At 38.4% G+C, this 12,446-nt stretch overlaps 1 protein-coding gene across 11 annotated transcripts in view; it reads right to left on the bottom strand.

Moving 5' to 3' along the window:
• Nucleotides 1-12,446, bottom strand: part of LOC139745674 (uncharacterized) — a 365,941-nt gene that overhangs the window by 95,387 nt on the left and 258,108 nt on the right. For 2 of the 11 annotated variants that reach the window (XM_071656133.1, XM_071656124.1), the window contains exon 6: nucleotides 1,958-2,193. The exons of the other annotated variants lie outside the window; for them this stretch is intronic. In XM_071656133.1, the coding sequence (XP_071512234.1) occupies nucleotides 1,982-2,193 (212 nt within the window). In that variant the 3' untranslated portion in view covers nucleotides 1,958-1,981. The remainder of the gene's footprint in view (nucleotides 1-1,957; nucleotides 2,194-12,446) is intronic. 11 annotated transcript variants of the gene reach the window in all.

Raw genomic sequence — 12,446 nt, 5'->3', positions numbered from 1 at the left:
CGCGGGAGACAGCGACAAAGTATAAAAAAAAAAAAAAAAAAAAAAAATTTTTTTTTTTGCTTTGTCGCTGTCTCCCGCGTTTGCGAGGTAGCGCAAGGAAAAAGACAAAAAGAAATGGCCCAACCCACCCCCATACACATGTATATACATACGTCCACACACGCAAAATATACATACCTACACAGCTTTCCATGGTTTACCCCAGACGCTTCACATGCCCCGATTCAATCCACTGACAGCACGTCAACCCCAGTATACCACATCGCTCCAATTCACTCTATTCCTTGCCCTCCTTTCACCCTCCTGCATGTGCAGGCCCCGATCACACAAAATCTTTTTCACTCCATCTTTCCACCTCCAATTTGGTCTCCCTCTTCTCCTCGTTCCCTCCACCTCCGACACATATATCCTCTTGGTCAATCTTTCCTCACTCATTCTCTCCATGTGCCCAAACCATTTCAAAACACCCTCTTCTGCTCTCTCAACCACGCTCTTTTTATTTCCACACATCTCTCTTACCCTTACGTTACTTACTCGATCAAACCACCTCACACCACACATTGTCCTCAAACATCTCATTTCCAGCACATCCATCCTCCTGCGCACAACTCTATCCATAGTCCACGCCTCGCAACCATACAACATTGTTGGAACCACTATTCCTTCAAACATACCCATTTTTGCTTTCCGAGATAATGTTCTCGACTTCCACACATTCTTCAAGGCTCCCAGAATTTTCGCCCCCTCCCCCACCCTATGATCCACCTCCGCATCCATGGTTCCATCCGCTGCCAGATCCACTCCCAGATATCTAAAACACTTCACTTCCTCCAGTTTTTCTCCATTCAAACTCACCTCCCAATTGACTTGACCCTCAACCCTACTGTACCTAATAACCTTGCTCTTATTCACATTTACTCTTAACTTTCTTCTTTCACACACTTTACCAAACTCAGTCACCAGCTTCTGCAGTTTCTCACAAGAATCAGCCACCAGCGCTGTATCATCAGCGAACAACAACTGACTCACTTCCCAAGCTCTCTCATCCCCAACAGACTTCATACTTGCCCCTCTTTCCAAAACTCTTGCATTCACCTCCCTAACAACCCCATCCATAAACAAATTAAACAACCATGGAGACATCACACACCCCTGCCACAAACCTACATTCACTGAGAACCAATCACTTTCCTCTCTTCCTACACGTACACATGCCTTACATCCTCGATAAAAACTTTTCACTGCTTCTAACAACTTGCCTCCCACACCATATATATATATATATATATATATATATGCCTCTCTGTACTTCTGAGTGGATGTCTCTTTCTTAGTATGTTTCCTGGTGCTACCTCACTTATGCAGGAAATGGCGATCATATATATATCATTTTATTTATTATTTTGCAAGCACACATTTGTACACATTTATATGCAACCTTATACTGAGATTTTTTCTAAACTTCTGCAATATCTTGACCACAATAACAAATCAAATAATGTTTTCAATATCCAAGATTTTCATTTGATGCATTCTAGAAAAACTATCCATTCTTAATGAAAATCTTAAAACAAAATAAGATATCAAAAAAAAAACCCAGAAACTATTGAAGTTTATCTTTAAACAACTGACAGAATACTGCTTATCAACCTCAAAAATATCTATGATAGTAACATATAATATCACTTAAAACTTGAGTATTCCATGAAACCCACATCTCAGGCCACATTACGCGTAGAGCCAGAATTCTGAAACCCCATATTAGGGTAATTCTCAAGACCAATATGAGGATAGCCATGCATTTAAACTTATCTCAATTCTTTTCTGTATATGTGGCTAATTATGTGCTTCAGTGCTCTGTATGGCTGCTGTCAGTCTTAGCAAATCTAAAGAGTTTAAGATTTCCCTTTAGGGGTAATTTCAGAACTAAGGCCTGCAAGACTGGGTTAAGACTTACTTAACACTGTCAGCCCGAGCAAGTCTAAACCACCCAGATCCACTGTTGCTGCTCTCGTGCTTTTGATAGAGAATTTTGAGGGGCGAGTGGATGTGCTGAGGAAGGGGGTGTCTGCTCATAAGGTGAGCTCTTAAATGACTGAGCTGTCTTCATGATGGCACAGTGAGTACCATTGTGAGCAGCATCCATCACTGCACTCTCTGGTGCCTCCATAGCTGTCGTCTCTATTGTGTCGTCTGGAGGAAGAAAGTCAGAAATACACCATATCCGAAAATAACTGAGAGAATACTTCAGGCTAAAAAATGAATGATAGCAAGCATGAAACAGAATCACCAGCTGACAGAAGTAATAACAAGATAAAGTGTATATCTAAAACCCTTATACACAGCCTATATTACAATAAACAGAAGTAAAAATACATATTGTATCAAATGAAGATACCTATTTAAATCCTGCTTTACTTCTTTTCCTTTTCATGACAATTTCAGTATACCACAGGGTGTATAATAAGCCTTTTTGCAAGTCAGTTTATATGAAAAAAATTTGTGCAAAAGATCATTTAAACAGTGGCATATGAAACAGCTGTATTCTCTTTATTTGGTATTACAACTCTAAAATCAATTACAAACAAATAGGTATTTTCAGATATTCTACAAGTTTAAGTGCTAAAAAGTTTCACAATTTGATCTTTCAGTAAATATAAATGAGGTTTTGTAAAATTTCATAAACAGCTCTTAATACAATGATACAACATTAAACAATCTTAGTACACACACACATACACACAAATAAACTGCTTTTAATATCTTATTTTTTTTACATACTTGATCAACATTTCCCTCATTAGTGAGGTACAGCCGGGAACAGGATAAAAAAAGGTTGCATCTGCTCTCATACATTCTGTAGCTGTCATTCAGGCCCCACAGGCAAAAGCTTTCTGTGGTGTACCCCAGATGCTCCACATACCCTGGTTCAGTCCACTGACAGCATGTGTACCCCTGTATACCACGCCCTGGTCACAAAATCTGTTTCATGACATCCTTCCATCTCCAGTTTGGTCTCCCTGTTCTCCTTTCCTCCACGTCTGGAACATATATCCTTTCTCATTCTCTCAATATATCCAAACCATTTCACTACACCCTCTTTAGCTCTCAACCACACTCTTTTATTACCACACCTCTCTCTTGCCCTTTCATTACTTAATCAAACCACCTCAAACCACATAATGTCCTTAAACATTTCATTTCTAACACATCCACCTTCCTCCATACAGCCTTATCTATAACCCTTGCCTTGCATGCATATAATATTGTTGGGAATACTATATCTTCAAACATACTCAATTTTACCCACCCAGATAACGATCTCTCTTTCCACAATTTCTTGAGTGCTCCCAGAACTTTCACTCCGTCACCCACCCTAAGAATCACTTCTGCTTCTGTGGTTACATTCACTGCCATATCCACTCCCAGGTATCTAAAAAACTTCACTTCCTCAAATTTTTCTCCAAACTCACACCCCAACTAACCTGTCCCTCAGCCCTGCTAAACCTTGTAACATTGATTCTATTCATATTCACTCTCAATTTCCTCTTACACACTTCCAAACTCAGTCACCAGCTGCAGTTTTTCACTCAAATCTACTACCAGTGCTGTATCATCAGTAACAACATTTTCTAGGCCCTCTCATCTCCTGCAACCTACATACTCACTCCTCTTTCCAAGACCCCTCACATTTACCTCACTCACTAACCCATCCATATCCAATCTAAACAACCACGGTGACATAAAACACACCTCTAGCAGACCAAACTTCGCTTGAAACTATTTACTATCCTTTCTTCCTACTTGTACACACCTTACATCCTTGAGAAAATTTTCTCACTACTTTTAGCAGTTTTCCTCCTACACCATATGTTCATAATTCCTTCCATAAGGAATCTCTATCAACCCTCTTATATGCTTTCTGCAGATTCATGAATGTCATACATAAATCCATCTGTTTCTCTAACTATTTCTTACACACATTCTTCAAAGTGTATGCTTACTCACACATCCTCTACCACTTCTGAAACCACACTGCCTCTCCCCAGTCTTATGCTCTGTACAAGCCTTCATTCTCTCAGTCACTAACCTCCCATACAACTTACCTTGTATACTCAATAAACTCATACCTCCGTAGTTTGAACACACCTTTATCCCCCTTGCCTTTAACAAGCACTATATATGCATTCCACTAATCCTCAGGCATTTTGCCATGTAATGAAAATCCTAAAAAACAAATCAACAACTCAATCACCCCCTTCTTTATAAATTCAGCTGCAATGCCATTCACTCCAGCCGCCTTGCCAGCTTTCATCTTACATAAGGCTTTCACCACCTCTTCTCTCTTCACCAAACTACTTTCCATGAGTCACACTTTGCAAACCATCCCGACCAAAATACTCTACATATGCCATCTTATCATCAAAAACACTCAACAGTCATTCAAAACACTCACTCCAGCTCCTCCACACTTCATCAATACCTGTTTCCATTTCCCTTTTACCCCCTTTATCAATGCTCCTATTTGCACCTGTTAACACTTCCCCTTTGCCCCCTTCATCAATGCTCCTATATATTCTTTTGTATTTTGCACATTATTAACCTCCTTTCAAAATATTCTATTCTCTCTAAAGTTAAATGATACTTGCTCATCCCAACTCTCATTTTCCTCTTTTTTTCAAACCCTGCACCTTTCCTCTGACCTCCAGCCACTTTCTCTCATACATCCACCAATCATGTGCACTCCTTCCCTGATTGTACCACCCAAATCCCTCTCTTTTCTCTTTCACTAGCAACTTTACTTCTTCATCCTACCATTCCTTACCCTTTCTAATCTGCCCATCTCCTACCTTTTGCATGCCACATGCATCTCTCATACATGCCAGCACTGCTTCCCTAAATACCTTCCATTCCTCTTTCACTCCACTTGCTTCATTTACTCTCGGCTTTTGTCATTCTCCACTCCACCTCTCCTGATAATTCCTCACAGGTCTCTTTTCCAAGCTCACTTACCTTTACCATTCTCCTCTCACTGATATACTGTTCCCTCTCTTCCCAAAAAACCTCTACAAACCTTCACCCTCACCTCAACGAGATAGTGATCAGACATCCCATCAGCAGCTTACGATAACTGATGCACTGGTCTATAATGGATATCCTTTCATCAGTGCAATAAAAAAAAATGCATCCTGAAAGCAGCTCCTTGTCTACAGTGACTGATCATGTAGAGATCCTGAGGACTGCCATACAAATGAAAATAATGCTTGTGAAACTGATCTCTAAATAAGAATATCTTTTCTGGTAACCTATGACCATTATTTTCAAAAAATCATAGCAAAAAGAATGATGTTCCTCCATGATCACATTGCGTTCACCTCTATCTTATCAAGTTCTTGAATGTCTTCTAAATTTTCACTTTCTAAAGCATATCAAATCTCAAAATCCTGATAAATGATTTTCTTTAGGCTAGATACAATGGAGAATCTTTTTTTCCTATAGTCATCCTCTTTTAACCCTTTCTTTATGGATGGTTCTAGATACAGTTGAAAAAACTTTCATATCAATGCAAATTATCTGTAAATGGTCAATGAATTTTGAAGCCCCTGTACCAACACTCAGGGCACCAAATACCAAATAAGCTGTTACAAGTTCCATCATCACTTATGTAGACTGCAACAATATGTGTCTGTATATTCAGCATCTCTGGTAGTTTGTGCTTATCAATTTGTCAGAGTGCATAGTATGACAGTTCCCCTCCTGTGGCATTGCAAGATAACCCTGATTATATATTAATGACACAAATTGATTCAAATGACTTGAGTGAGCTTTCTGCTGAATATGATTTTTCAGAACAAGAAAGGCAGTATGAAGGGGTACCAGTAACAATGAAACACAGGTACAGTACACTGAACACTCTGACCAGAAAGCCGTGCATACATGCATAATCCAAGTCACTTACCAGCCAACCTGCATAAAAGTAATTCTGACAATACTCAGCAAATGTTATTTCTTAACCTACTGAGTATTACATATATCTTTTGTTGTTCTGGAGTGAACACTCTGTTTATGCCACTAGTCAAAATACTGCAATCAATTTTGTGTTTTGAATGTTTTAAAATGCTCCATCCAGGGGGGTAGGATTACTCCAAGGTACACTGCAGTGAAAGGGTTGAGAAATTTGAAGTATATGTTTATTATGGTCCATGGTATTTTGAAATATCTGATTTGGTCAGGAATGAATACTTTGATTTCTAAGCACCCATCCTCTGGCCTTCTCACCTTGCTCTATAAACTTTTCTCCAATTCTATTTCCCACTCATCAGATGACATTATCATTAATGGATCAAATCTGCCTTACTACCTTACCAGTAGCAATGTTCTCTAGCAGTCCTCATTATTACCTTCATTTTCTCTACCAGTGATCTTTGAACTTTTTATTCATCTCTTTATAATCATCTCAGTACCTCTTTTCAAGAAAGCCTTGGTGTTACCCAGGACTTATTCAAAAAGACTGCACTCCCAGTGATACAACCTCGCCAAAGGTGATTTTTCATTGACGGTGTAACCTCATGCAGGCTGTCTGGTAACATAAATTTTAAACTAATTCATTCCTATGCTGTGGACTACACTCATTCTTCTGCATCCTTTAATCACCAGTCTTCCCCAGATGTTTTGTCTAACTCAGATTCAGACCTACATGACAGCCATAATCTAATAAAAAATTGGTGGTTCTGAAATCCAATTTCTTCCAATTTCTCATTCAAAAATCCTTCTTGACTTTGTTTTTCCTTCAGAAATCCATTCACTCTTCCACTCAACTCTGTCAATATAATTTGCATCATCTAACCTCTAATCTTTCAAGAAAACTCAGTGAAATAGCCTGAAAAAAAAGGGGATTCTGTTCATATTTCATATGTACTTCACTTCAGACCTAGTTTCTTAAGCTGTGCAGAGAGTTGATCCATACCTGTGCTGCTCATACCTTTGTGGAGGTGGGGCTCTTCTTCCACTTTTGTTCATAACAGCCTTCAGTCAAGAGCAGTTACCTTACAACTCACCTCTAAACTTACACCCTATTCTCTTTCCTACAATGCTGTCTACGTCTCCTCTCTTGATTTTACTAAAGCATCGCACAAAGTAAACTGTAGAGTTTTATTATAGAAAGTAACATAATAATTAAGATAAGCTAGGGAGATGAATCAGTGTTTCTAACAGGATATTCCATGCAGTTGCACATGGAAGCATGTCCAAAGAGGAAGAGGTGTTCTTGGGGGTGTCAATGGAAGAGTGTCAGCTTCAATATTATTTGTAATACTGTTATCAACCACTTACAAAAAAGTAAAATTCAATGTAGCCAAATATCTTGCTGGTGAAAATGATGAGTAAAATAATAATGCAACAAAAAGAAAAAAGTATGCAAAAGGATTTAATATTCATGTGGGTAGGAGAGATCCTTAGGGAATTTTTTTTTTTTTTTTTTTAAATAAAAAATATGGGTAGGAGAGATCCTTAGGGAATCTAATGAATAAAGATTTGACAAATAAGTAATGGAATGACTATCTATATATACTGATAGCAACACACAAAGGATGAAAAGAAATATGGAGAGTGAAGCAAATGTCAACAATCTTGTAATCATTAACAAGAAATTTGATTCCAAAAAGCACAGGGATATGATAGCACTATGGGGAATGTAATGAGTCACATGATAATGAGAACTTTCACCACAAAAAACATAAAGTTGATATTGAAAATGTTGAATAAGTAAATCTGAAGTGCAACAGAATGTTGCTGCATAGTATGTTCACTAACCAAACATGTGTGAGATAAAGCTAAATAGAAGTCATAAACATTTCATGAGTAGAATTGAGGCAATAGAGCATTAGAGTTGTCATGAAACCTGAAAAAAACTTTAACTCTACAGCCTCAAAAGAAGAATAGAGAGATGCCTACCTATTTAAGCATGGCAACAAGAGGAGAATTTCAAGAACAGTATTTTATTTTTTTTTTTATTTTGCTTTGTCGGTCTCCCGCGTTTGAGAGGTAGCACAAGGAAACAGACGAAAGAAATGGCCCAACCCACCCCCATACACAATGTATATACATACACATCCACACACACAAATATACATACCTATACATCTCAATGTACACATATATATACACACACAGACACATACATATATACCCATGCACACAATTCACACTGTCTGCCTTTATTCATTCTCATTGCCACCTCGCCACACATGGAATACCATCCCCCTCCCCCCTCATGTGTGCGAGGTAGCACTAGGAAAAGACAACAAAGGCCCCATTCGTTCACACTCAGTCTCTAGCTGTCATGCAATAATGCCCGAAACCACAGCTCCCTTTCCACATCCAGGCCCCACACAACTTTCCATGGTTTACCCCAGACGCTTCACATGCCCTGATTCAATCCACTGACAGCACGTCAACCCCGGTATACCACATCGATCCAATTCACTCTATTCCTTGACCTCCTTTCACCCTCCTGCATGTTCAGGCCCACAAAATCTTTTTCACTCCATCTTTCCACCTCCAATTTGGTCTCCCACTTCTCCTCGTTCCCTCCACCTCCGACACATATATCCTCTTGGTTAATCTTTCCTCACTCATTCTCTCCATGTGACCAAACCATTTCAAAACACCCTCATCTGCTCTCTCAACCACGCTCTTTTCACTTCCACACATCTCTCTTACCCTTACATTACTTACTCAATCAAACCACCTCACACCACACATTGTCCTCAAACATCTCATTTCCAGCACATCCACCCTCCTGCGCACAACTCTATTCATAGCCCACACCTCGCAACCATACAACATTGTTGAAACCACTATTCCTTCAAACATGCCCATTTTTGCTTTCCGAGATAATGTTCTCGACTTCCACACATTCTTCAAGGCTCCCAGGATTTTCGCCCCCTCCCCCACCCTATGATTCACTTTCGCTTCCATGGTTCCATCTGCTGCCAGATCCACTCCCAGATATCTAAAACACTTTACTTCCTCCAGTTTTTCTCCATTCAAACTTACCTCCCAATTGACTTGACCCTCAACCCTACTGTACCTAATAACCTTGCTCTTATTCACATTTACTCTTAACTTTCTTCTTTCACACACTTTACCAAACTCAGTCACCAGCTTCTGCAGTTTCTCACATGAATCAGCCACCAGCGCTGCATCATCAGCAAACAACAACTGACTCACTTCCCAAGCTCCCTCATCCACAACAGACTTCATACTTGCCCCTCTTTCCAAAACTCTTGCATTCACCTCCCTAACAACCCCATCCATAAACAAATTAAACAACCATGGAGACATCACACACCCCTGCCGCAAACCTACATTCACTGAGAACCATTCACTTTCCTCTCTTCCTACACGTACACATGCCTTACATCCTCGATAAAAACTTTTCACTGCTTCTAACAACTTGCCTCCCACACCATATATACTTGGCCTAAAAGCATCCCAACAATGAAGATATAGAATAACTAAATCTGCAGTAATACTTTGAAACATACAATATGGACATCAAACAAAAATATATTAACACCCATCAAGAGAGGTGTTAAGACTAGTTAACTTAACTAACCAACCATAATGAGAAACATGCGCAGGATAAGCATGGAAAAAAAGAAACAACACACAAGCCCTACCTAATGGCACAATTTCATTACAGATACTTGCAAGCAGGTAGGTACACTATCTTATTTTTCCTCTCTCAAGCATGAACTAGCACTGGCAAGAATATGAAAAATATAGGACTAATCAACTAAGGACCAAGATAGAATAAGAACAGTAATTGGCCAGACTATGCTAACAACAGAGTCCATACGAAGCTAGATGGAAAGCAGTCAACGAAGATGTGCCACAAAGTACAAGAACCAATTGTAATGAGCATCCCAACCATAAATACAATAATTCTAGCATTTTACAGACCAACAAAAATTAAGAAAGATAACTTTAAAGAAATATTAACAAAAGTTGAAGAAATATCAAAAGGACTGGAGACACCACATTCAATGATTAATCAGTCTGATAACTTTACCTATGATTTTAGCAAGTAGCTAGAGAAAGTACTGAATATTCGTGTGTGGTGGGGTGGCGATGGGAATGGATGAAGGCAACAAGTATGGATATGTACATGTGTATATAGATATATGTCTGTGTATGTATATGTATGTATACTTTGAAATGTATGTGTATGTACATGTGCGTGTGTAGGTGTTTATGTCTATACATGTGTATGTGGGTGGATTGGGCCGTTCCTCACTTGTTTTCTTGTGCTACCTCGCTAACGAAGGAGATCGTGTTTAAGTATAATAAAATATGAATAATAGAGATAAAAATCATACATGACAGCTAGAGACTGAGTGTGAAAGAATGTGGCCTTTGTTGTCCTTTCCTAGTGATACCTCACGCACATGCGGGGGGAGGGGGTTGTCATTTCATGTGTGGTGGGGTGGCGACAGGAATGAATAAGGGCAGACAGTATGAATTATGTACATGTGTATATATGTATATGTCTGTGTGCGTATATATAAGTATACATTGAGACGTTTAGGTATGTATATGTGCTGTGTGTGGATATGTATGTATATACATGCGTATGTGGGTGGGTTCAGCCATTTCTTTCGTCTGTTTCCTTGCGCTACCTCGCTAACGCGGGAGACAGCGACAAAGTATAATAAATAAATAAATAGAGATAGGTATATTGTTTCAATTAAATAATTTTGAATCAGTAGATATGACAGACCTTCAAAAGGAAACAATGAGGCATATCTTATTTCTGCAAATGACACAATACCATTTTCAGATAAAGAAGCTAATGATACAAAACCATCAGATCACCTTATCACAAAAATCATTACAGCATATGGTGTGGAAATAAATGACTAAATGGGATACAGCAACTGAAAGCAACAAAAGATTGACTGACAATTTTCACCATCACAAATTAAACTGGAAACTAATCACTGAAAGAATTTTAAACAATTGGAATGAGATCTTCAAGGACAATAACAAACAAAGAAATATGCTATAACAAAATAAGACAATCACTGGGGTAAGACCAAGGAAAAAGAAAGAAATATGACAGTACAAAACAAATGATACCAGAGAGAGAAAACAATGGATGAATACGAGAGCATCAAAAAAGAAGAATAGGTTAGCAATAAAAAAGGCATGAATAAAAGAACTTGATAAGAAGATAAAAAAACGCAGATGAGGAAATAATGAAACCCCATGGAAGAAAACAGAAAATCAATGAAGAGTTGTATAAAACATAAATAGGGACCAAAATAAAAGAACAGACACATAAAACTATCTATTTATTCATATCTCTGATGCCTGTTCCCACTGGGAACTCACATCATAAGGGTGGCCACAGCAAAAGAGTCCCCATTTACCCCTGTCTTTACATGCTTCCCTTACATACACCATTTCTCTCCTCCTTCATTATATTTCCTCATGTCACAAGCAGTCTTCCTCTCACATCAACCCCTATAATCATACTATCATACATTCCCCTTGTAAACTCCCTTTCTTGTAAACTCCCTTCCTTTTACATGCCTAAAATGCCTCAAAGTATTACATTTCACCCAGACTACCAATCCACGAATCATTCCCTTTGCATTGCTTGTGATACCACATCACTCATACACCTCCTCATTTCTTTCATCATTCCATCTAGTCATACCACATGCTCCTTTCAAATAGCTCATTTTCATAGTCTGGATTCTTGACCTCTGTACCTCATTCATGTCCATGTTCTGGCTACATAGGTCAGGATCAGGAGGACTATGTTGTCCCTTAATCATTTCTTCACATTCTTTAGTTTCATAACCTTCATTCATCTATGCACTCATAGATAATAAGATATCAGATATACTCTTTGTGAGCAATCAGCTCAGAGAAAATTCAGCTTCAAGACCAGCCATTTTCCTCAAAAAGACAAAAATAACAATACATAAATAAATGATGCTGCTGATGAGGTAAAATCTGGACAAAAGCTAGACTGTAAACATTCATAAACCAATACATAAAGAAGAATCCTAGCTAATAACTATTCATTACAGGCTAGTTAGCATTACTTCACATGTAGTACAAGTCTTTGAAAGAGTGATAAAAGATCATATTAGAACATCTGATTCAGATCAATGACATAAACAAAGGCCAACACACACCTACAGTAGAAAAAATTACACAAACCCAATTATCAGCTTAATACACTGACAAAATTAAGTCTCATGCATGGAAAGAGAAAGGACACTTTTTCTTGATTCTGCAAAGGCATTTGAAAAAGCAAACCACAGTATTCTACTAGATTAAGTAGCTAAATGAAACATTAAGGTAAGATTGGGATATGGATTAGAGTTTTCAGTTAGCAAAAAGTTCAAAGCAGTAGCAAACAGAACCAT

The sequence above is a fragment of the Panulirus ornatus genome, chromosome 4 (assembly GCF_036320965.1).
Source record: "Panulirus ornatus isolate Po-2019 chromosome 4, ASM3632096v1, whole genome shotgun sequence".
NCBI classification, from domain to species: domain Eukaryota; kingdom Metazoa; phylum Arthropoda; class Malacostraca; order Decapoda; family Palinuridae; genus Panulirus; species Panulirus ornatus.
Note: the sequence above shows the minus strand (reverse complement) of the source record. Positions and strands in the feature narration are given on the sequence as shown.